Here is a 25835-nt window from a genome sequence, read left to right on the forward strand (position 1 = left end):
ACAACCCCAACAACTTTATTGTCGTGAACAGTTTTACAGTTACAGTAAACGGTATTTAAACCATAACTCAACAGTAGCCATCCTCAAACAGCTGGAAGGTTCACTCAGACACCTTTTAAGAAAGTCTGAAATGCAACATTGGTAGTCTGAGGATGAACTACATAACTGACAACCCTGAATAACGAAACACTGACATCACTCCAACAATTCAAAGCTTGTCATGATTCAAGTACAAAACAAAACGGACATTCACACACACACGCAAACATACGATGTTGATGAAAAGTTTAAAAGGAAAACAAACAAACAAAAAAAAAACACTTAAACCCTGCAACTGTGCCTGAAGGTTTTGTTTTGTTTTTTTAATGCACATTGTAAACTGTAGCCATGCATTAACACCTTCCACAGCTTGCGAACAGTGTGATAAAATAAACCAAGTCATGTTCTCTTTCCAAGTCATAATCTATACAGGACTGCTGATTAACGTCTGCCTCCCCTGTTTTTTGTGTTTGCAACAAAAACTAACCAGTAAACATGGAACCACCACAAAAGTGAGGCTACACACAAAACACTCCCTATGTGGAGGTGACAGTCCTACAGGACAAATCAGTTCAAACACGTACAGTAAACACCTGCAAAAGAAGCTATACTACCTGTGACCTCATCAAAATCGTTTGGAATGCTGCATAAACATTATGTTTTATATTTTATGTATAAATAAGTATTATATTAGCATGAAAACGTTTCTATTAAGGTGACTTTTGATTTACTTATTTTCTTTAGCACACAAGTGCTGGAAGTATTTTATGCCCAGTCCATCACGGAGTGCCTCAATTTGTCTTAACAGTAGAGCTGCAACCAGCAGTTATTTTCATCTGCAGTGCTGTTCTCATAATTAGTCATTTATCCAAATGACAATTTTCTTTTATCATGACCAACAGTCAAACATTTAGGAAAAAAAAATCAAAATCAATAGATGGTAAATATTAAAAGAGAAAGCAAAAAAAAGTCCTCACTTGCAAACATTCAGAATTTGCACTTCACGTGAGAGTAACAATTTTACTCTTTTTTTTTTTTTTTTTTTTTTTAAACAAATGACTAATTCAATTGTTTCAGTACTACTTAGCAAAGTACTTCCCATTTTTCAAGTGCTCTAAGCACTTTGCCCCTTAGAGCTTTTATATTCATTCCTATGAAAATGGCTGGGATGCTCAAGTGTCTCAGTAATGGAAGGCAACGTGGCTTTAGGTCCCAAGGTCCAGTTTTTGTTGTTTTTTTTAATGAACTCTTTACTACTTAAACACTGGCTCCTGTAAAATGCAACAAAGCTGAATCTGTCACTCTACAAAGAATGGTGGAAAGTCGCATTATTACTTGGACCTGTAACTTTGGTACACTCATTGAAACACGTATTAGCAGATAATTCACCCACTGCGAGTACTGAAAGAAGACGTCATCAGGTAAGTTTAACTGGATCACATTTTGAAACTTGTAGTATTCAACTGGCTGTGATGCAAGTCCAACAATTTTTCAGCAATTCTTTTTTTCCCCTTGAAAATAACCTTTTCTTAACCAAGATATGACAATAGCTAAAAATCTTCTCTATCTCGGCGTTTGGCCGCTGTGAAAGTAACTCCTTGTCAGTCGAAATAGTTCTGAGGCAGCCTTCATTTCTCAATCAGACCTCCGTCTTTTAATTTGAAGTAGAAAAATTTTTCTAAGGTGTTGGCACACTTGCAGTACTCGCTGTCTGGGGGGTTGTACTCGCGACAGTTGGTGATGATTCGCTGTAGGTCGGCAATAAAAAGTTTCTTGGTCACATAGTATCTGTTCTTGAGTCTTTCTGTCATAGTCTTTAGGTCTGTGAGGGCAAAACAAGGACAAAGAAAATCTGCATAAATTAAAAAGTAATGGCTTAAATACCACAAACAATAACCCCAATTCCAAAAACACTGGGAAGTAAGATGTAAACAAAAATGAAATGCAATGATGTGAAAATCTCAAACCCATATATTATCTATATTATCACAGAAACCATTTTGATGGCAGTAACACATCTCAAAAACAAGGTGGAACATAGGCACAAGCAACTGGAAAAGTAAACTGGATTCAAAGGGAACAGCTGGGAGGAACCCCAAAAAGTTGATTGTGTTTGTCTGGTCATAGCATTTTCTTCAGTCTGAGGAAGTCACTTGGATGAGAGACAAAATATTTCTCCCACTGAAAACGCTACATCTATGAACAGAATCAACTTTGGTGATTTACTTACCTGGATGATTGAGCATGCGTCAAGACAGTTGGGAAGAACATTTTACAACAAAATAGGTTAATCCACAACAGATCAGTAACATGATTGGGCATTAAAAACAAACAAACAAAACAAACAAAAAAACAGCAGCTTCTATCAAGGTAGCTTTTTTGGGGAAGGCCACCCATTTTTCAGCAAGACAATGTTAAGTTGCCTATTGCATCTATTACAATAAGAAGACTTGGTAGTAGAAGGATCCAGGTGTTAAACTGGCCTGCCTGCAGTCCAGACCAATTTTTAAAAATAAATTTAAAAAAAATTTGGCATATCATGAAACCAGTAATACAACAAAGACGACCCTGGACGGTTGAGCCGCTAGAATCCTATATCAGACAAGAACAGGCTCAACACTGCTCCCCCTGAAAGTCCATTAGCTATTGTCTTCAGCTCCCAGGTGTTTACAGACTTTTGATAAAAGAGAGGATGCTACACAGTGGGAAACATATAGTTCCTGTACCACCTTTTTTAAAAGATATGTTGCTGCCATCAGGTTGAAAACCTTTTTTTTCTTAAAGTGACAGATTTGCTAGGTTTTAATTTCTTATGTTTTTACTTTGAACTGTGTATTGTATTGTAAAATGCAGGTTTTAAGAGATTTGCAAACTATTGCTGGGGGGTCATATTATCTAAGAGAGGCTTACTCACCAATAGGAAAACGGATGATTTCGTAGTAATCCGGAGCTTCAGATTTCTTCACTGGTTCCATAAAGGGCCAAGCATCAGGATGAGTCTGCAGAGGTGACAAAGTTTTAGTTAGTCTCAGGTCTTGTTAGTCTGGGTGTATCCTTGTGTGTGCTCCACTCAGGTGTTAGCTGGGGCTTGTACCTGAAAGCAAGTTCAACATGTCAAGAATCTCTTGTCCTTAAGTGTCCAATGACAAACATGCAAATCTGCTGGCAGCAGAGCAGCTTATGTTACAAATATTGAAAAAATACTGACTGAAGTCCACACAAGTGATGCATCCAAAGCAATGGTGTGTGACTGAGTGGAGAGTCAAGGAGGTCAATTATATGAAAAAGCAGTGACCAGTTCTGAACTGAGGAGGGGGCCTTTGAGTACATATTTCACCATCTAAAGCGGTTTTCATGTTTTCAGCATCCATGACTCCGCTTGGGCAGACTGTGACCTAAATTTCGTCATCGGACATTAAGCCTGAGGACATACGTGAATGTCCATGTGCCTGTTTGTTGTTTTGTGACTGGGCAGACTTGTCTGTGTAGAATTACATTACAGTGCACAAACTACACATATGCCCAGGCAGCTGAAGTATAACAGAAATGAGTATTCGGCCGTCGGGTCTCCAGCTGTCCATCTCTGCAATAGAGTATAATCCAGGCTTTACAATACTGTGACAGCGGCCAGTCCCAAACTCTTCGTGAATATGGTAGCCATGGAAATAGATCAATAGTCATGACAATATTAATACTCGAGATCGTGAAACTGAACTCACGGTCCATTGTTAGTCAATGCAAATTGACTGTTATGCAGTCATAACAGTCAATTTGTTATGACTGTGTAGGTTGATTTGTCTGTATAGGTTCTCACTCATCCAGGTCATGGTAGCCATGAGAGCTTGAAAATAAACAAATACAACTGGACTTTTGTTTTGTTTTAAAGACATTTCACCTGTCACGGATGACGCTTTTTATGGGAACTTCTTAGCACCATGATGTACCCTGGTAAAAGAGTTAACCCTCATAACAGCAAAAATCTATGGTTAACCCTGGAGTTAAGCCCCAAATACTGCTTCCGAATACAGGCCTCTGGTGATCCTCACCTTTATCTGGGCGAGAAGGTTCTTCAGCATGTTGTATAGCACATCAGGATCCTTCACCTCTTTCCTATGAAAGATATAAATGATAAGTAAACCTTTGACTACACTTAGCCCTCTCAAGGCAGGCGTTGCCGATTTGCAACAGTTAAAAACTAACAACCTGATTACCCCACATACATATTTTATGAGGTTTTTTTTTACTCAGAAGTACCACTGCAGGACTTGGTTGTGCATTAGCAACAAAAAGTTTAATTTGAACCTGAGAAGGTTAAAGGACCTGTAGACTTAAAGACACAACAAAAAGCTAAAGTTAGGTGAATACATTTCTGAACACCAACAATAGTGGCATCTTAGCATTAATACCAAAATCATAACAACTTCGATAAATTGTATATTTCAGTAGGTATTTCTTATTATACATTTTTTTGTTTGTTTTCTTCACTTCTCAGTCATTTCTAAATCTTAATCTGTTCAATGAAAGTGTCCCTGCAGGGGAGGTCACAGTAAAGCAACATCAGTTAAAAATATATCCAAAGATACCCTTTGTCCTTGTTACTGGGTTTCCAGCCTGTCTCTCCTGAATAGAAAGACAAAAAAATAAAAAAAATATGTATAAAAGTACTTGTAAGTAAAACATTAATAAGCATTTTATTATATATATTTTCAGACACAAACACAAAAACAAACACTCACTTATGCCTGGAATGCTCTCCACTGGGATTTGTCGTACTCCCTCTTTGAAGCAGGTGAGACCCGGGTAAACCTTTCTGATCTGGCTTTGTTTCCTCTCAATCAGTTTCTTAATAATCTATTGACATTTTCAAATTCATCTCATAAGAAACACACTGACATGTTCACAAAAATGAAGAAAAACAAGGTTTGCTTTAATGAGAACTTCTGACGTACCTCCTTCTGTCTTTTAATGATATGAGAAAGCTCAGTATAAGGGATTCTAGGGTTCAGTTCGCACTCCATGAGGGTCGCTCCCTCGTAGTCTTTGATGTATCCAAGGTATCGACTCTTCGGCACTTTGATGTCTTTGGAAAAGCCCTGCGGAGGGAAAAAGAAAAAAAAATTAATAGAAAGACAAAAATGAGAGAGGGAAAGTTAATGCACAAGTCACGCCTGCAGTACCTGCTTCTTGAAGTAGCCAATGGCATACTCATCAGCATAGGTGAGGAAATAGAGGATATTGTGTTTGATGTGGTACTCCTTAAGGTGGTTCATCAGGTGGGTACCATAGCCCTTAAAGAGACCCGAGAAAAAGCACCGTATTTATAAAAGAAATTCCAACAATATTCAGCAATACTGCTCATAATCGTATTCATGTTTATTTTGCTATAGGTACGTGTAAGTAAGCTGGTTTTTCTGAACTGAAAACTGAGTATAAATTTAACCCCTTATTATATACCTTAACTTGCTCATTGGATGTGACGGCACAAAAGACGATCTCTGTGAAGCCCTGAGTGGGAAACATCCTAAAACAGATGCCTCCAATGACGCGGCCATCTTTGATAAGGGCTAGGGTCTTGTGTTTCCTATTAAAAAAATTAATAAATAAACAAATAAGAAAAAAGACGGAGATGTCAAACATGTGTGGGCCTCAAGTGGCACAACATGTGGAAAGAACGTTAGACTTACGGGTCAAACACCAGTCGTGTTATGTACTCTTTGGGCATACGAGGTAACTGATGTGAAAAGACATTCTGTAGGCCAACCAGCCACATCAGGATCTTCTTGTTTGATTTCTGGGAAAGTGAGTTTCCAATGACATGAAACTCTATGATACCACGTCTCTCCTCCAGCCTTGCAGTCTCATCACGGGCAGCATTTGGTGTCAGCAGATTAGTCTAGCAATATTAAACATAACAAAAAAAACAAAAAACAAAACACAACATCAGTATTAAATGTCTTTAAAATTGTACCAAAACAACACCAACTTCTTTACATAACCCTGGTGTTAAGTCAAAGCTTTTTAAATACCACCACTTAGGCTGTTATGACACATCATAGTAAATGTGACTGAACTCATTCATAATTGTTCCATGCTAAAAATGTTACCTTGCCTGGTGAGTTACAATTTTGATCACAGAAAATTGACCAGGGTGTCTCCTTAGACATAACTAGGGATGGGTATCGTTTAGGTTTTATCCGATACCAGTACCAAACCGGTACTTTTGAAACGGTGCCGGAATAATAATATTTATAATAAATAAAAAACGGCTTTTAAAAAAAAAACAAAAAAAAAACGCTATACGTCGCCAGGTGTTTCATCAGATTCGAGGTGTTACCTCCTTTGCACAGTATTACAGTATCAGCTTAAAGCACTTGTTGCAGGCTGCTGAGTTTGCATATTTTGCTGTGAAGTACAGCCAGACTTTTGACCGCTTCGCCTTGGGCATTTTTAATCTGTAGCTTTGCTCTAAAAGAACGTACATACCTGGGCCCGCCTACTACGCTTGCAAAGGTAAAATGATTGGCTATAATTCAAAGTGTGTGACATCTCAGGGAAAAAGAAGCACAGAAATGTGCGCTGCTTTTCGGTCTGGTTACTACCGTTTATGTCAGAACCGGTGATACCGGTACCCATTCCTAGACATGACACAGGTGTTATGAACTTAACCAAACATTAAAAGAATGGAGTTTAACCAACTGACCTCTGGTCCGAGCATAGCAGCAGGGTCAGTGATTGTCATCATGACTTCATTGACCAGCTCCATTGGTATATCTCCCATCACACGAATCCGCTTGGCATCCTCCAGGGTCAAGGTCTCGGGAAGTTTGCGCTTTTCTCCTGAAATGAGCGCAACATTTCTCAGATCAAAGCAATAAAAAGCATAAACATTTGCCGACAGTGATCTATGACACAGGAAGGTCTGATTGAAAAGAAAAAAAAAAAAATCTCTACATCTTAAAAGAATATATATTGATTAGCCACGATAGTAAAACCCAGTGACATGCTGGTTCACCTTCAAAATATCATCCAATTGTGCACCCACAGGAAGTGCTGAAAACATGTCTGATCCACAGAGGCCACTGACAGCATCTAAGCACTAGACATTCTAGACTCCTGTGCAGGTGGTTTTAATGTTGGTTTACACACCTGTCTTTGGTTCTGCTCCACCAGTATCCATGCTGCTGACAGAAGAGCTGCTGTTCAGACACTTGGACAGAGCAGGAGAGCCAGACACTGAAGCCGGACTGATCACTGCAATGACAGACAAAAAGACTTGACATATTTACAAACTATACAACAGGAACTAAGCCTTCAGTCACACAGGTCTAGAGCCTTCCGGGCAACCATAGGTTGCGCAAGAAAAATGCACATTCATTGAAACGTTGTGTGCCACACCAAAAACCTTCTTGTGATTTCTTGGGTTGCTAGCATACTGCCACATTCACTCTTCATTTGCCTTTAAACATATGCCTTACACATAGACCAAACACATTGCAAAAGCTCAACTGTACAACTTTATGACTGCCTCACCTGTCTGATGTCCGAGCTGTGTGCCATCGGAGGCCGGCATGGTGAAATCGGCCTCCCATATGGGTGAATTCTCACCATAGATTTCCTCCTCCAGCATGGACAAGAACCTGAAGACACACATGTACAAATGTAATAACCATAAAGTGATCCCCACAAGATGAATGCGAACAGTGTCCAGTGCACCATCAAGTACACTGATAATCTTTCTGCAGCTTTTCAGGTTGCCTTTTAACTTGAATACAAGCATACACCGTTTCAATAAATATTGTCCTTACTTGGGGAAATGTGTGAGGATAAGTGTACGTTTCTCTGGTAGCAGTTTATCCTTCTCCACCCTAAACTTCTCCAGGAGTTGGCGTCGGGTGACAGTGAAAATGGACTTGAGCAAGTTGCGCCCAAACACCTGAGTGGTTTCATAGCGCGGTAAGCTGTCATTACTTTGCGGAACATGGCAATAGCACAACCACCTGCGATCATAAGAAGAAACGCCTTATTGCACAGACTGACATACAATAGTCACTTTAGAAACAAGTAAACGTACACATCGGCTTTCCCTACTATCAAATGAACACACCTAGTGTAGTCCACTTTGTAAGCTGTCCCATCATCCTTCTGGGTACGTTGACGATACTGCGTAGGGGTCTCAAGCTTCCAGTAATTTAGGCACAAAAGGAACATCTTTGACAGTTCAAACATTGTCTGTCTTTCCTTTGGTGCAAGGTGGCTGAACTTATACTGGACAAAATTCAAAACCCCCTGTGAAATTAAAAGAAAGACAAAAATATTTAAAGATTTAAAGTCTGTGCTCACCAGTCAGTACACTGCTTAAGACCAAAACATTCACCGAAGCTATTTTCTTAAAATTTACCTGCTCAATGTTGGGCTTCTCAAAAGGTGGACTTCCGAGGGATCCTTCTACGACTGGCTGGCTCATCTGAAGGATGCATTTCCTCAGCAGCTGAAGGAAAGAGTGAAGAAGTAACGAGACAAGTTTATATCGGGCTAAAAAAATGTCATGTACATCAACTTCTAAGTTCAATTGAACCAGTATCACAATCACACTAATGTTTGAATGCCTTTTACATACCTTAAAAAGGTAGAAATAGACCTGCTTGGTGTCAGTGTCTTCCTCTTTGTGTACAGACATAAAAAGGTTCTCCACATCAACCACCATCCCCAACAGCCTGTTAATCTCATCTTCGGACACGTTCTCCAGATGTGACACATGATTAGCTGTAATTAAGGTGTAAAGAAAAATGTAAATGCATGACTGGAATACACGTTTGTTCGTTATTACAGCATGTCCAAGGTGAGCAGTACGTGGATGCTAGTTTGTACCCAGAGCATGTCCACAGCTGCGGCAGGGCTCGCTTAGACTGGCTGCTTGCTGTTGCAGATCAATACGTGTGGCCGACGGTGGGTTTGGGTTTTTCCATCCATTGCACTTGCATGTGTCATTAGCCTGAAAATACGCAAATAATCCATACACATCGATTTACACAATAACACAACTGTAGCTTTTGTACGTAAATGAATGACTGTTCAGTTAGCCTAACAATAAATGCATTTTTGAGGCTTTAATGTGAATAATACAGCAAATACAAGACTGCCTTGACAGTTAAAAACTGATACTGCAACACGTATGTTAGGTTACGTGCTACATGTTTGTTCCTGAATATACACAGTAATGCTAATACTGTCTGAAGAGTGCTTTGTTATGGTGAACTTTGGCTAGCTATGCTAGCTACCTTGCATGCGGAGAATACGCCAAGTTTTTCAAGCTTCTTCGCCCGTGGGAAAGCTCGGACTTGTGCTTTTTTCTGGCTTGCACGTTGTTGCTGGCTGAGCCCTGGTCTGACCGGGTCACTGTTCCCTGATCCTGAGCCTGCAGTAGTAGTAGTACTGGAGCCCGCTGACCCAGCAGACTGGGCTTGAAGAAGCCGGGGTTGTAAGGCCTGCGCCGCCGGGTCCGACATATCCACGCTGCTATAGTCTCTTCCTGAGCTCCCGTTTAGCTCATATGCTGCATTCAAGTTCTGTCGGCAAAGTAGGATTTGTTAGAATTGCAGCAAAGTTATTTTGTACTGTCTACGATTAAAACCGATATAGCCTTCTTCAGATTTATTGACAACTGATTTATATTGCCCCTCCCCTTAACGGACCCCGACCAGTTAAATCCGCCCACAGCATAGATCAAACGAATCAACTCACTGTGATGGTTTAGGTTTTTCCTTTAATATGCTACACTTCTGCATGTGTAACACGTGCAAAAATAGCTAACTAAGTGCCTGTAAGGTTAGGAATCTTGTCATTTGCATGTCCTTATATTTTAAATGCGTTAACGTAAATGTTACCACAGATCTCCGCTTGCATGTCTTCCTTGCTCACCTTCCTGCCGTGTGTTGTTAAACCCTCTTTAGCTAGCAGCTCACCCTCTATTGGTTATAGTGGGATCTGCAGCTCTCACATTTTTGTTTTACGTAAAAGGAGCCCCAGATGTCACTGTATGCACCCCAGAAGTAAATGACAATCCACAGTAAGTATTAGAAAAAATATCCAATATAAATGTTTAAACGATAGTGTCATTATCAACTAAACCCCATCAGGTAAATTTAAAGTTTTAGGATTCCTTCAGGACTATTATAGAAGGCTAAAATCTGCTCCTTTTGGGCCTTTTCTATAGGACAATGTTAAAGGATAAGATTAAAGACATTCTGACTAAGGAATAATTAAACTGAATAGCTCCACACATCCAAATTCAGGATTAAATATCCCTTTTTATACATGTCCTCTTTTAGGCATGTCAGCAAAACAGCTGCCACAGACAGCAACTGACCTCAAGTGTGTATGCATGTTAGTTTACACAATGTGAAAATGTGATTTAACAATAAATAATAACAATAAAAACAGGTTCTAGCCAGAGATCCAAATCCCCCTTGGGGTTGTGTCAGGAAGGATATTTGGCAAAAATATCAAATTACACGACCCCTTAAGTAGCTTTTATACATCATGTCTTGATGATGGAGTCCTTCACTGTGCACATTAACACCGTGGATAAAAACATCAAGTTCACCAGGGACAACAAAAAGGATAACTGTTTGCCCTTCCTGGACTGCGCTGTGCACACTGAAGAGAGTGGCAACCTCAACATCGAAGTTTACCGGAAGCCCACACACACGGACCAGTACCTCCTCTTTGACTCCCATCACCCTCTGGAACACAAACTTGGAGTAATTAGGACCCTACACCACCGGGCAGAACATGTTCCCTCTAAGCCTGAAGGGAAAAAGATGGAACACACACATGTAAAGGAAGCACTTAAAACATGCGGTTATCCAAATTGGGCGTTTATAAAGTCAGCAAAGATGCACAGAAAAGAAGATCAAACACCAGCGAGGGAGGATAAGGACAGACGCAACAACATTGTCATCCCCTATGTAGCGGGTGTATCAGAGAAACTCAGGAGAGTTTTCTCCAAGCACAACATCCGGTGCATTTCAGACCCAGCAACACACTCAGACAAAAACTGGTTCACCCGAAAGACAAAACTCCAGAACACAAACTTAACAATGTGGTGTATGCTGTACAGTGTAGCGAGGACTGCCCAGACCTCTACATTGGAGAGACCAAACAGCCACTTCACAAGCGCATGGCACAACACAGAAGAACCACCTCCACAGGACAAGACTCAGCATTCCATCTGCATCTAAAGGACAAAGGTCACTCTTTCAATGGTTTGAAAGAGGAGTGAAAGAAGCCATTTATGTCCACTGTGAGCAACCATCTTTGAACAGAGGTGGTGGTTTACGACACCAACTGTCTGCCATCTATAATCCAGTTTTGAGATCCCGTCCCAGACACCTTAATGCCCACTCACACCCTGGGCCATCTGACCTCAGGAAGTCACAGGATAGGGTGGGGCTAGGTTTCACAATGAGCTCACCCGAAACCCTGGCTGATTGGGACCCACACCCGTTTTCACACCTTGGCTCATGTGATTAGGTAGAGGATCATCAGGGGGTCTTTGTCTCTCCTTGGGGGGAAACTCCCACGGGGTTTAAATATGGGACTCTGCCATTTGACCCTTAGAACTGAAGAAGCTTCTCAGATGAGAGGTGAAACATCCAGATGCTTTTCTTTCCAAGCTCCTTAGACCATCACAGTAATGAAATCCCAGAGAGAGCTCATTCTGTTTATCTGGACACAGTATTCTTAGTGCAAAGTACAGCTTGAGTTTCAGCTGACTACAGGTTTCCCCAGCCTTATAAATGGTACATTTGCATAAAGACTGAAAGTAGCACCACTGACTAACAGTCAGTTCAGTTTCGTCATCGTCAATATGCAAATTCTCATGATCACTGACCAGTGGCCAAGAGTATCATTCACAGACTTGTGAATGACTTGAGTGACTTAGGGAATAAGTAGGGGATTTTTAAAACATCCACGTTTTATTTTTTACATTATTTAAGCAGGTAAACAAAGTTATTTTACAAAACCAAAAACTACCAGGGCCTGATGCTAGCAATCAATTGTGTGTTTTAAATTGTATGTCTGTGAAGGTTCTCAGTCATCCAGGTCATCGTAGTCAAAGGAGCTTGCAAAGAAAAGCGTCTGGACTTCTTTAAGTTACTTGAAGACGTTTCACCTCTCATCCGAGAAGCTTCTTCAGTTCTAAGGTCAAATGGTGGAGAGTCCCAGATATAAACCTAGTGGGAGTTTCCCCCCACAGAGGGACAAAAGGACCCCCTGATGATCCTCTAATCGCCTGAGCCAAGGTGTGAAACTGGGTGTGGGTCCCAATCAGCCAGAGTTTCGGGTGAGTTCATTGTGAAACCTGGCCCCACCTTATCATGCGAATTCCTGAGGTCAGATGGCCCAGGATGTGAGTGGGCGTTAAGGCGTCTGGGAAGGGATCTCAAAACTGGATTATAGATGGCAGAGAGTTGGTGTCGTAAACCCCCGCCTCTGTTCAAAGATGGTCGCTCACAGTGGACATAGATGGCTTCTTTCACTCCTCTTTCAAACCATCTGTCCTCTCTGTCCAAAATGTGAACATTGGCATCCTCGAAAGAGTGTCCTTTATCCTTAAGATGCAGATGGACTGCTGAGTCTTGTCCTGTGGAGGTGGCTCTTCTGTGTTGTGCCATGCGCTTGTGAAGTGGCTGTTTGGTCTCTCCAATGTAGAGGTCTGGGCATTCCTCGCTGCACTGTACAGCATACACCACATTGTTAAGTCTGTGTTTTGGCGTTTTGTCTTTCGGGTGAACCAGTTTTTGTCTGAGCGTGTTTTAAATTGTAGTTTTCAACATGTCACACCCTTGCCTCCTGTGCAGTGTCTTTATGGTGAAAAAGCTATTTGTAACGTAGTCATATCTGACCAAAGACATGCTTCCAGTATGTCTAATTTTTCTCCAGATTGTCCTTAGTGTACTTCAGTCTGGCTTGAAGATGTCTCTTATGCAGAAATGGGGGGTTTCTTGGTCTGCTGTCCATTCCTGTGGAGAGGTCTAGTGATTGTCTTCTTTGAGACTACATTTATCAATTTGGCTAAGTCTTGGCAGTTGTTCTGGGGTCTTTGAAATTTTTAGTTATTTATTTTGTGTCTTAAACTTATTTTTGTTTTGTTAATGCAGAGCAGTGTGCTATGGGTCATTAAAAAGGTCAGTTTTTCAATAGGCAACTTATAACTTAAAAAAATAATTATGTCCTTGTGTGCAAATAGAAATCATTTATGCCTATAAAGAAAACTAGCCCATTTAGAAATATTACATTGAAAATCCCTTGCTTTGTAAAAGAGCACTTGGGAAGTTTTTGCAAAAAAAAAAAAAAAAGCTTAAAGGCTTACAATTTTGTCCACATCTTTAATTATATATTTAAGTTTATCTGGAGCTTGTTTGTTTGGATGAGATGCCTACGATTTATGTGTCTAAAATTTCTTCAAACCACTTTGCAACCTTGGTTGGCACAAAGGATTCACCTTTTCACAAAACACCTGGGGGATAACAGGAACAAACAAAAACCTAACAGTAAACCTGTATTTAGCACTAACTGAACAATTACCTCTCTACTTTACGGATCTCTTCAGATGCACTTAGATTAGCTAAGGGATTATTATACTTGGTATTGTCCAGGAAACTCTAGTGAGCATGTGTTAACAGCCAAGAAAGCAAAGCCAGTTTAAACAGAAATCTAATCTTTAGGAAATCTCAGGATATGTAGACAATAGCCTGGAGAGAAAAGAAACAGGAAAGGAATCGGGAAATTTAGAGAGTTAGTAAAAGTAATGCCAAAGCCAATTTGTGGCCAGCTACAGATAATACATGTCTTTTAAACTCTTGTGGGGCAGTGGGATAAAATCATTTACAAGCCACAACAGTACAACTCATAGTTGTCATTACTAGCACAAGCTGATATAGATATATTTTTAAAAATCCAGTGTGATAGTTAATTAGATAGGACAAAATGATTAAACAGGCATACAAAGAAACATAACCTTACCCTTGTTTATTCATAAAATTACATTTTCCTTCCTCCTCCTCCTCCCCCCCCCTCACCTAACAGCAGTGACTGCCGTGCAAGTTCTGTTGTGCTAGTCTTTGATGCCATAACAGGATGATAACAACAGTGTTGAAAAGCAGTCCCTCCCTGATGTGCAGAATACAAATAAGGAGAGAGAAAAGAAAAAGGAAGCTGAGGATAACATCTAAATTCACCAAAATGATGAGACAGAACCAGTGCATTTAATACCATAGATCTTCAGAGAAAAATTAAGACATAGAAAAAACAAAAAAAACAAAAAAGAAAAATCACAACATAATTAAGGTTGACAAAACATCATGTAGAGATCGGGAAGATAATGTTTTGACAAGAACTACTGTTTGATTATAAACTTCAAAAGTCGGATACAAATACAGTCATATGTTTTCAGTACACAATTGTGATTTTGGTCACGAAAACAAATCTTGCTTTATGTATTTGCCATTACACAGATGATTCAAAGACATTTCATTAATGCTAAAAATTACACAAGTGACAATGTTATTAAAGTACTATTTACTGTTTATTGTTTAATAACATGGTTGGATGATTGTAAAACCTGAAAGACTAGGCTTTAAAATCATATTGACCAGCTTGTGTCAAAAGGAAACAGAAAAAAATAATAATAAAGATGATTTATTTCAATCTACACAGCTCCATCAAGATGGAATATGTTTCGATTCCTCTTCTCCTGGTAGAAACCTTTTTCCAAAAATCTGACCAGGGACAAGACCGAAAAGTGAAGGATGCTGCATGCACCTTTATTTGAGTTTTAACCGTGTCTCAAGACCACGACGGAAAAACTTCAGAAATTTATGGTGCACGGGAAAGAAAGAGGGCAGAATAGAAAGGGTAGGGCTAGTGAGTCTTCTTATACTCCTTCTGGTTGCATTACTTTTTGTAATCCTTTACACAAATACAGAAACAAAAATGAGTGGCGCTACTAAGTCCCACTGGTAATGACTGAGCTTTGTTTTTTCCTTCTTCCATGAATGGGATGCGTTTTCCCCCCCAAGATGACATCAAGGGTCCATCATCAATCGAGAGGTCATGGATTGGCATGAAACATGATTCCCTATGAGTAAGTTGATTTCTTGATCTGTTGCTTGGTTCGCCAGTTTAAACCATCAGTGGAGTCTGGCAGTTTACTGGCCAGTGGATTCATTTGCCAAACAGTTAATTGGTGCCGTGTTGCTCATAGGGTGGTTGGTCTGACCGTGGTTTGGTTTGACCAATGGGACGTCGTTTGACAGCTGGCTAATTTCTGGTCGGGTTGATCGAAGCTTTAGATTGGTTGCATCAGCCGATTCATTGTGCTAGTTGCTGCCCCCGCAGCACTGGCCACTTCTGCCCTGTGGTGCAGCTTCCTGCAGGTCCACGCCACCTCTGGCTCGTCCGCCCGCGCCTGCTGCACCATGAGGCTCGTTTTTCGGAAGCTTCTTGGCTGTTTTGTGGTACAAAGTACAAAGACTTAATTCCTATACTATAATAACATGACAGTAAGCGTCCAACAACCTGCTATTGTCATTAGTAATAAGTTTTTTTTTTTAATAACTTAAAAGAAACAAATTCAAACATTATTCCCCTGACATGTAGGGCTATTTTTCCAGATAGAATTTTTCTGGTAATGAAATGAAAATGTGACCTGCAGCGTCAGTTTCTTTTACTGAACTACACCTGCAAAGCATGAAAGGTGCCAGACTGTAGAAGTAGGCACCTGTTTACCCATGAGAGGCTTACACTTGTAACAGGATGGAAATATTAAAAGGCATCTCTTGTCAGTGAGCATTTCATTTAGTTGGTCGATACTAACAAAAGGCCCACACCATGGTTTAGAGGGGTTTTTTTTAAGGTCATTGTACACAAGTGTGTGGGGGGCATCATTTCTAAACGAGACGATGCATTCAAAGGGGTTTTTTTTCTACTTTGCCCACAACAAGTCAAATGCCATCTGGTTCAATAATAATAATTATTATTTATTAGTTATTATGAGAAGGCATAGATGCTGACATCTCCAGAACTGTGCAACTCTCACAAACAAGTCTAGATTTATAAATAGCACTGTAGGACAGAGGAAAATATCCTAATCTATTTTTGGTGTCAATGTTTCAACAGCAAAAAGCCTTTTTTCCTCTGAACAGTCCAAACACCAAAGTTATCCAATTTAGTGTAATGCAAACTGAAGAAAATCAACAAATTCACATTTTACAAACTTCAGCAATTACATTTAACATTTATGTGGGAAATGACCATCAGTGGTCTTATGCAGTATGTTTTGATGAGGATTTCTGGCAATCCCCCTTTTTTCCCCTTGTATGAAATGATTATTTTGGCCAATGGACTGAGCAGTGCATAAAAATGAAGTCTAAAGTTTGCCACCTTGCATTCTTAACATTTATCATCATTGCGTCACATCGTAAGAAAATTATTACTTAATCCAGACTTTAGAATTCCTATCATCAGGATGGTTGCTGATTTATTTTCCACTTCAGTACTTAATAAGCTATTATCCCTCTGTCTAACACTTACCTATAGCCATAAAAATCTCATTGACATTCATTGCAGTCTTAGCTGAGGTTTCCATGAAGAGCAAACTGTTGTCATCGGCATATGCTTGTGCTTCCTAAAAAAAAGAAAAATGCAAGCAGTATGAATTCACAGTAGTCTGTTAAATAATTTCCGAAGCTTTCACGAGCTTCAGCAATTGATCTCAGAACTTCCTCATTACCTGGAAATCTACAGCTCTCTTGTTTGCCAGGTCTGCTTTGTTTCCTGCAATTGCAATTACAATATTCGGGCTGGCTTGTCGCTGGAGCTCCTTCACCCAGTTCTTTGCACGTGTGAATGTATCCTTTAAAAAAAAAGAATGTGCATCATTACATATTGCTGTGCTTTTAAAATTTAAATCACAGCTGCAGGTTTTTCATTTTACATTTTACTGAAAAAAAAAAAAAAAAAAAAATTGGAAGGCCAAAGGTCTGATTGCTGTTAAGCAATCATCAACCCAGGCTAGAAGACAAGGGTCAGCAAACAAATGACGTACGACTTTTGACTGTCCACGGTCCTGTCACAGCGCATGTTACTTACTGTGTTGGTGATATCATAGACAACAATGGCAGCCTGGGCTCCTCTGTAGTACATGGGTGCCAAGCTGTGATACCGTTCTTGTCCAGCAGTGTCCCAGATTTCAAACTTAACTGTTGTATCATCCAAACATACTGTCTGTGTGAGGAAGGCAGCTGGAAAGGAAGTAGAAAGAAATTATTCAATATTTGACAAAGAGGGGCTTAAGAGAAAGCAGAAAAGTCATCATCTCTAGGGGTGGACTTTCATATTTAAACTTGGCTTTGTAATCACAATATCATTAAAATAATGAGGGAAATCAGTCATTGAATGAAAAGAAGTTTAAAACTTGCTGATAAATTCAGACTCCAGAGGACATGCCAGTTATGGAGATAAACCTATAACGCAAAAAAAACCAAGAAAAAACAAAAAAAGCTACCAGGTACAAACAAAATGCTATGGTTTATGAACAGAGGCAAAGCTCCATTTAATTAGCCAACTGTCACAAGACCGAGAAAACTGAGCACTCACATAGCACATACTTTAAAGCTTTGTAATCTTTGACTAGGCATGCTGCTGACCAACCACAAGTTCGGGAAAAAAAACATAAAAAATGCTGACTCGTTTCAAGTCTTTTGGCGAGTGTAAGCACAGAGCTTCCTGTCATTACATCCTATAGCCACATTACTCACAAGCAATCTGATACAGGAAACATGGGGAAAGTTGGTTCTACACAAAGCAAAAGGAAAAACGACCAAAAGAAAAGACAGAACGAATGAACCAACTGTTCAGCACTGATTTAACACAGTTTACTTTTGGCTTTCACCTGATACAAAATTGCAATGCAAGCAACTTTAATTAAAAGTGAGAAACTGCAACAATACATAAATATTGGATCCAGACATGTGCAGAGAGGTGGTGTAATAAATGTTGCAGCAATAATATTGAGATAGGTAGATGAAGAACTGAAGAAGAAGCTTTCCCTCACTTTCACTGAACTCAAACTTTGTCATTAAGGTAAGAATGATTTTTCCATGCCTTTGTATTATACAGAAACATCTTTTTGGTCTTGCTAATCACAACATACTTAACAGTTTTTACAACTGTAAAGAAACTCCATATAAACCCAACATTGAGAAGCATGTGAATGGCTGCAACCCAGGAAACAAATACAGATACTTTGCACCACCTCCTTACATTATATTTGTCAAAAAACTGTTATCAAATAATTTCATTTTTAAAGTCATTAATCGGTATTCAGTCTCCATTTCATTCTTCAGCTAATCATTTCCTTACTTGCTTACAAATACATGCATTAGTTTGTTTACTTTACTGTATTGAGTATTCAGCACTGGAATTCTAGTAGGAGAGTAAATGTATTAATATCTAAACTCAGTGATTGTTTGTCCAGCTGGAGCAATGATTTTGCTCAGGCAGAAGATCCCATAGTGTAGAGAAAAAAAAAACAAACATATTTAGCCATCACCTCAAATACATTTTAATATCATGAAATATACATGTGAGGAGTTTGGTGGCTCATTTTAGCTGCAAAGAACTGGTTGCACGACTCTTCCTGCACAGACTCTAGTAACGGAAAAGATTAAGACCTGCAGGCAAGCAGTTCTCTGAACTAGCAAGGACATGTTTTTCTGCTTGAGCACCTAAGTTTAAAACTTTTTAAGAGTCAGAACAAAAAGAAAAACATTTGTTTATGATTACGTTTTAAATTTTTTGAAGTTATTTGTAAAGTCTACTTTTACACTGTAGATGAACAATTTCAAACACGCATTAAGAGTCTGCTTACCTGTACATACACAAGACATATATAGCTTTGATGCTACATATGTCTGTAAGTAAAGCAGAAAGTCAAAGAATAATACAATAGACAATTGTGGAAATCAAGCAAGAAAACAAACAAACAACCCTCACCTCCGATGGTGCTCTCCTGGTACTCGTGGAACTGGCCTTTGACAAAGCGCAGCACCAGACTGGACTTGCCCACTGCCGACTCTCCCAACAGCACTAGCTTAAACTGGCAGATCTTGCTGCTTGCTGTGGTGCCGTTGGTCCGTGCTGGTCCACCTCGCCCTGCCATATTGCAGTGTTGAAAATTGGGGAAAAAGAAGGAGGAGCTGGGGGAAGAGGGTGTATGGCTGACTTCAGGCTTGGGCTTACTATAGGGGAGCTGATGAAGTTAAGCTGGATGTAGGAAAGTTTAGGTTGGTTGGCAGATTTACTGGAAGAAGAGGAGGCCTCACCAGTGGGGAGCTGCAAAACACAACAAATTTAGTTAAGCTCTACTCCAAACAAAACAGATTTCTACTGAAAACAACCACAGTCATTGTGAAACCTGTGAACACCAGTAGCATCAAATCCCCCCAAAACAAAATAACTCCTTGTTCCTGCAAGCGGTTTGACATAAGAAAGATTATTGAAGAAAGCAGTAACACTTTTTCTTTAACCCAAAATGATTAAACAATTTAAAATCCAAGTTGTTGACACCAAAACTCTCATCACATTGGGCCTCGAGATATAGAGTTTATAACCTAACTTTATTTACTATAAACAAGAGCTGAAGGAGAGCACTTAGTCTCTGATTTTAAATTGTGTCCTCCAACTTGCTCTCACAGGTTAGGTTATTAAACATTTAAATGGCTGAAGCATGCATTACAGGATGAAATTCTTACTTTTGCTTAATTTTTTGGCTTAACTACCAGTTAACGCAACTTGCCTAATGCACAAATATAAATACAATACAACTCAAAGTGTTCCTGTGATTTCAAAAATAGCCACAGCTCAAAGATATAGTCATGCACCATTAATATATTCGTGGCTGTTGTCTACATAGAAAAGAAGAAACTCATTAAACGTTAAGCATTGACCACAAAAGAATGCCAGCAGTGGCTATTGGCCAAATTTTGTTTTGCAAGGACTGTAAGAACAATAAAAAGAAACCTTTGAAAAAACAAAAACAAACGGGGGTTTGTGGTTAGTTTAAATTGGTACAAAATAAAATCTGTAGCCTATGTGTAAACAGGACACCACCAATTTGTTCCTTTCATTTCGCCTACTGTTAGTAAGTGAAACCTTGCCTGCGTGTGTGCGTGCGTGCATGTCAGTTGGGTGATACACATGAGGTCAGCCAGCTTCTGCTTGGTCAAAAGACAGGAAACACAACTGAGCTCAAAGCAGGAAGTGAAGATTGCAGAAGACATTTTACTGCTGAGCACATTAAAACCTGGGATAGACTCAGCTTGATCACAGGAATAGCTCAACACAGAAGCATGATGAACAATCAAGCCACGTATGAGGACTCTTCCTTAAAGACAGGGGGATAGCTCAAGAATGAGGGAAAATCAAGAGGCGGCATCATGGCTAATGATTTGGTTGTGCCAGCTCCACCCCCGCCTGTTGCTGAGCTATGCTTAATCTTTAGCATGTGACTGTAGATCATGGCTTTGTCAATGAAATATTAAGAAATTGCATGTTTTATTTGACAGTGAATCAACCAAGCTACAGTCAGTCAACAGACTAACTTGTCTCCAACACATTTCCATTATGTTTTTGGAGGAACTGGTTTAATTTAGCATTTGCAGATATAAGGAGCTATTAAAAAAATACACCAGTTCCTTTACAGTTTCCTGTTACGCAGACAAAAACGATGGCCATAACACACAGGCATTACATGTGTTATGGTAAAATAAATATTTTCCAATTTCATTAAAGCATTAAAGTCAGTTAACTCTTACATGGGATTACAGCTGTATACATGTACAGTAGATATCTCTAGCAGTACAGTAAAGTTTACGCTGGGCTCCTTAACTAGTAGATCGGCTCTGCTTCACAGCCTAACAGAGAAAGGAAATCCTTTATAGCACAGCAGAGTTGGAAAAGTCAGTCTGTACTCATAAGATTAACATTCCTCACTAGGTGAATGAGTTGTTTCTTCCTCTTTTTTCTTTTTCTTTTTAAAACAGAAGAATTAAGTTAATTCTTCTGTTCTCAGGAATAAGCTACATAGTAATAGATAAACTGTACTGGTACTTTCCCATGATACTGGGAAATTAAGACCTATTCAACCAACATTCATTAAGAAAATTATTTTCTACTATTTATAGTATTTAATATTTAATACTGAATTTCAACTTTTGACGATGACAAAAGCACTGCATTCGTAAATAATACACACACAAGTTAGGCATCTTTTGGTAGCAAAAATTCATCTTCAACCAAGGCCCATGACGTAGTTTTTTTTTGTTTTGTTTTTTAATAAAAAGAGGATATATAAATGGGAAAACAAAGTACTAAAAATCTAATTCTATCCACAAAGCCTAGCTGCTGGATTGATGATTTAGTAATGACTGAGAGCCACAACAGTAACATCAAAGCTGGAAGCAGCTGACAGGCTTGCAATCAGAGACTCTTTGTTACACTGATAGAGACTTTCACACATCTTAAGCAGCATCTGATGGATGCTGTGATGGCATCCCTAATGGGTACTGCAAACCTCCACAGGGAAGTGGGTCAGGGAACGAGAGACAGTGGGACATAGGTCAGAGGGGGAGGAGAAAAGGCAGGAAAAAACAACAGACGAGAGGGAGAGGCTGTGAAATATTTATTGTGGCCCCTGTATGTTCTGCTGCTGGCATAATATCCAAGAACTTAGCAGTGATTGCGGTTTATTGCAATCTAAATTGGAGAATGCATGCACAAATTAAATGCGTTTAATCAGTCAAAGAAGCAATGAAAACATTTTTTTAATTGCTTTTGCTCCGTGAACAAAATCTAGGTATCGTTAAACCTTAGTTATACTAAAAAATTAAGCAGAAAGATCAGGTTACCAGCTGCTATGATCAGTTTCCAAGTGTTCTTGTGACTGCTAGATTTGAAGATTTTGTATTGTTGTACTAGTGCGTAATCGAGGCTCTTCTTATGCAGAAAACAAGCTGTCACCTAACACCATTTCTCAAAAGACCATATTTGCAGAAGGAAAATAACAGGATTAATTCTCCATTCCTGGTCACACAATTAAAAATGACATTCTGTAATTAATAAATTTTGGTTTGCCTGGACAGTATGATGATTTCCTTAAACTTCAGACTAGATTTTAAAAAAGAAAATCACTTTCACATTCAATTTATAAACTAGATTAACAACCTGCCACCAAAACACTGAAATTACGAAGACAAGCAGAGACATGTGCAGTTCACTTTATTTGAAGGGTGGGGTCATGGAAGAAATGGTATCTGATGAGGGGCTGCATCACCATACTTTTGTCTTAGCTCATAATCCCATCTGCTTGTACAGATGGCTGTGTCCAAATTTGCATGTACACATGAGCATATATTAAAGGCCTATCTATTGCCGCCAAAGGTGATAGTTTGTCCTAGGTTGTAAACAAAGATTGAAAAGCAGCACCATTCTTGGGAAATCGAAAGAAACAGGAAATGTTCTGAATCCAAGATAGGTACAAAGAATTGGTTTGGCATTGTGATTTTAGATGGGAATGTGGTGACACAATACAGGAAAAGCAAACAGCAGAGTCACCACAAGCATCACTGGCACTTTCCCCCCCCCATTGTGATGAATGAGTGAATTAGCATTAGTCAGAGGCCAGATCTTCAGATACTAAAATTTAGCAATAACAAAAAATAAAGCTCTCTTCATCTCTAACTGAAATGAAAAATACAATCATGTCTGTATGGATGGTCAGATAGATCCCAAACTGAGACCTTTCATCTCATCAAACTGTTTAAAACAGACTTTGTCCACTTTATGACTTCAAGTGATTTTAAGTGAATTATTAAATAATGGGATTTGATATTTGATCCTTTACACAGATTTACTCAAAAATTGAGTCCAGTTGATTGAGCGACACTTAGTAGATCCAGCTGTCCGTTTAACTACAACAACTTACAACTTTAAAGGCAATGCCAAAACATAGCACCCAAATGTATTGCATACCAGTGTTCAACTAATTTGCAGTCCTTATTTTAGGGCTGGGTTGTCAAAAAGAGTGGCTGTTTAAGAAGGACAAGGTCCACATGCCATAAACATGAGAGCTCAGGCAAGCAACTGTAAATCACATCTTTATCTCAAAGGCCAAGCTCTGTTACTTGTATTAAGCCATAAACATAAGCTGTGAAGATACACAGCATACAAAGTATTTGCTGTTAAATGCAAGAAGACACACGTGCAGGCACATAACAACCCCAACGTTGCAATATGCGGATGTTACACCACAAAGTCAGCAGTAATGACATTTTAATGATGAGAAGGCACTGCCATAAATACAACTTCAGAGGTAAGCAAGAGACTATGTACGCACATTTACTCTGTCACACAATGTGATGCACAAATGCAGCTGATAATAAAAAGCACCAGATTGTGAAGAGATTACAGCTGCCTTGATAGTACATCTAATTTAGAGAACATAAGACGACTATGATGTGCCTCGACTGAGCCTAGACATCGCACATAAGACCAGTCATTAGACACTTAACCGGTGGCAGGAACGTAACATATTAAGTTAGTTAATCTACAACTAATATTTCAAAGTACGTGAGAAGTTTTGCTCGGTCGATGCCGGGTTAAGCACAATGATAAGGCAACTTAAACTGTAAAGCTAAGGCTTGATGCAAAACAACCGATAAAATAACTATCAAACAACAATGCACCTGTCTTGGCTAAAACGGTACGTTACATTTAGGTGCGATACGGAACCGCTATCATAAACGTAGACGACACGACTGGAACTTGTGAGTTCCACTAAGCACTTGGCTAACAAAATGAACGCTGACTACACAACGTGAAAGAATCAACCTTGTTGCTTACTTAGCAGTAGCACCCATTTGCTAGCCTAAACTGACAAAGAAAACAAAAGCTATGTTCTTGGCAAGGAAACTTGACTTCTGATAGCATTAGCTGTGTTAGCAGCTACGGCCAAAAGTCGAAAGCGTCATTAGACAACTTTTCTTTTCTCGGCCCTGTGTCGTCAGCTGTCTGACGTTTGAGAAACTCCGGGACGTCTTATTGCGTCCACTTGCTTGCATGAAACGATGTCACATTTTTCTAAGCTATCTCAGGGCTCTGCCGTGGCATTATTATTATTTTTTTTTCAATATTTAGAATGTTTGTCCCACAGGGCAGCTCGTAGCTTCCCTCGAGCCAGTCTGATAAGGCATTTCGGTTGAGCCCGGACTTTGCTGACATGCTAAGCAGAAAAAAATAATAATAACAAAATAGATCAAACTACAGTAAACAGTTTGTCGACAAAATAATCCAACACACGTTCAGTATTGCTCTTCACCAACATGCCTCTTAATTTCAAGTTGTTTTACTTACATTACTTTTTCTTCCTTCGCTGGTCTCATCGGCAGCAGCTGCCTTCTTCTTCTTCTTCTTGGGCTCCGGCCTTCCCTTCCGGTTAGCAATTTTTCCGGGAACCTCCCACTTTTTGTCAGTGGCTTTCTGACCAATGAGGACAGCGGGTTACGCTAGACCCTCCAGTCTGCAGCACGACATTTTTATCAAGGTTTTATTATATCTAGTCATAAATAACATCTAAAATTATCTTAATTTGAATATAATTATAATATAATGATATGGTGTTTCTGAAAATTATGTATAATGACAATAAAACTTGTGCTTTTCAAATGGCGTGAAATTTTGTAACAAATTTTGTTTAGCATAATATTTTTAATAAGCTTGGGATACAATCTGCGTTCATAAAGAAGGATCCTTTTTTTATTTTTACTAATATTTTAATGATCCTTGTGATGTCTCCAATGTCGAACAGTAAATTCTGATCTTCATCTTCCTTTGGCTTCTTCATTTAGGGGTCACCACATCATCTGCCGCCATTTAACCCTACCCCTAGCATCCTCCTCTGTTACACTAATCCTCTGCATATCTTTCTTCACTGCTTGAGTCTTCTCCAGTGTGCTTCCTGTTCTCCTCCTGCCTGGCACCTCAGTGTTTGTCCAGTGTATCCACAATCCTCTTCTACATATGTCCAAAACATCCTTGCCTCTTTAACTTTGTATCCAAGCCACTTAATCTAAGCTGTCCTTCTGATATACTCATTTCTAATTTTGTCCATCCTGCTTACAACCCAATGAATATCTTAGCATCTTCAGTTCTGCCACCCCCGGCTCAACCTCATGCTTTTTTGTAAGTGCCACCATCTCCAAACAGTAACATCTTGTAAATGTTTCCTTTCACCTTTGTTGCTATCCTTCTGTCACAAATCATCTGTCACTCATTTCCACCCACTCTAACCTGCCTACTCGTTTTTCTTCACCTCTAATGGGCAGTGTTTGTTGCTTTAGATTGTTAAACTCACCAACTTTCACTATCTCATCTCCTTGCATCTTCACATGTTCAAAATGAAAGATGAATTAATAGTGAAAGAATGGCTTTCTTTGCTTTGACCGATGACACAAAATTTTACATGCCCCTCAGTATATTATTAATTTCAGAATTGTTGCTAAATGCTAAAGAGTCACATGGACATAAATATATCTGCCATGATACTACCAATGAATAAAAATATCAAGATTTTTCAGCAGTCTGTTGAAAATGTCATTGCTATATGCCAGGTTGATTGGACCAAGATTGGTCAAATATGATTAACACGTTTCAGGAATATGTTACATCATTCTACA

At 39.3% G+C, this 25835-nt stretch overlaps 2 protein-coding genes across 4 annotated transcripts; both read right to left on the reverse strand.

Annotated features, from left to right (window-relative positions):
- kat2a (K(lysine) acetyltransferase 2A) lies at nucleotides 1–9985 on the reverse strand. 3 transcript variants are annotated; one of them, XM_005920352.3, is made up of 19 exons: nucleotides 9924–9985; nucleotides 9318–9605; nucleotides 8908–9031; nucleotides 8657–8802; nucleotides 8438–8527; nucleotides 8144–8325; nucleotides 7845–8036; nucleotides 7570–7676; nucleotides 7186–7290; nucleotides 6740–6876; nucleotides 5724–5932; nucleotides 5494–5620; nucleotides 5217–5327; nucleotides 4989–5132; nucleotides 4776–4890; nucleotides 4623–4659; nucleotides 4086–4149; nucleotides 2954–3038; nucleotides 1–1861 (listed from the first exon to the last, which is right to left on the reverse strand). In XM_005920352.3, the coding sequence occupies exons 2-19, from the start codon at nucleotides 9543–9545 to the stop codon at nucleotides 1668–1670; spliced, it is 2397 nt and encodes a 798-aa protein (XP_005920414.1). In that variant the 5' UTR covers nucleotides 9546–9605; nucleotides 9924–9985; the 3' UTR covers nucleotides 1–1667. The 3 variants fall into 3 exon arrangements, with proteins under 3 accessions (XP_005920414.1, XP_005920415.1, XP_042074536.1); XM_005920353.3 differs by lacking the exon at nucleotides 9924–9985 and adding an exon at nucleotides 9781–9905; XM_042218602.1 differs by lacking the exon at nucleotides 9318–9605 and having other exon boundaries at nucleotides 9924–9971.
- A 5128-nt stretch (nucleotides 9986–15113) lies between these two features.
- rab5c (RAB5C, member RAS oncogene family) lies at nucleotides 15114–24620 on the reverse strand. The gene is made up of 6 exons (XM_005920348.2): nucleotides 24514–24620; nucleotides 19099–19437; nucleotides 17194–17345; nucleotides 16835–16957; nucleotides 16636–16729; nucleotides 15114–15550 (listed from the first exon to the last, which is right to left on the reverse strand). Exons 2-6 carry the CDS (start codon nucleotides 19262–19264, stop codon nucleotides 15423–15425), a joined length of 663 nt encoding a protein of 220 aa, XP_005920410.1. The 5' UTR covers nucleotides 19265–19437; nucleotides 24514–24620; the 3' UTR covers nucleotides 15114–15422.
- Nucleotides 24621–25835: the final 1215 nt, after the last annotated feature.

The sequence above is a fragment of the Haplochromis burtoni genome, unplaced genomic scaffold (genome assembly GCF_018398535.1).
Source record: "Haplochromis burtoni strain Fernald_Lab_line unplaced genomic scaffold, NCSU_Asbu1 Contig_21, whole genome shotgun sequence".
In the NCBI taxonomy this organism is placed as follows: domain Eukaryota; kingdom Metazoa; phylum Chordata; class Actinopteri; order Cichliformes; family Cichlidae; genus Haplochromis; species Haplochromis burtoni.

Coding starts and splice junctions, on each gene's coding strand:
- rab5c (XM_005920348.2), bottom strand. CDS start 19,264: ATGGCAGGGCGAGGTGGACCAGCACGGACCAACGGCACCACAGCAAGC. Junction 17,346..19,098: donor CCAGGAGAGCACCATCGGAG/GTGAGGGTTGTT, acceptor CTTCCTTTCCAG/CTGCCTTCCTCACACAGACA. Junction 15,551..16,635: donor TGAGATTTTTATGGCTATAG/GTAAGTGTTAGA, acceptor ACCACAAAACAG/CCAAGAAGCTTCCGAAAAAC.
- kat2a (XM_005920352.3), bottom strand. CDS start 9,545: ATGTCGGACCCGGCGGCGCAGGCCTTACAACCCCGGCTTCTTCAAGCC. Junction 5,621..5,723: donor ACACGACTGGTGTTTGACCC/GTAAGTCTAACG, acceptor TTTTTTTAATAG/GAAACACAAGACCCTAGCCC. Junction 5,133..5,216: donor TTGGCTACTTCAAGAAGCAG/GTACTGCAGGCG, acceptor TTCCCTCCGCAG/GGCTTTTCCAAAGACATCAA.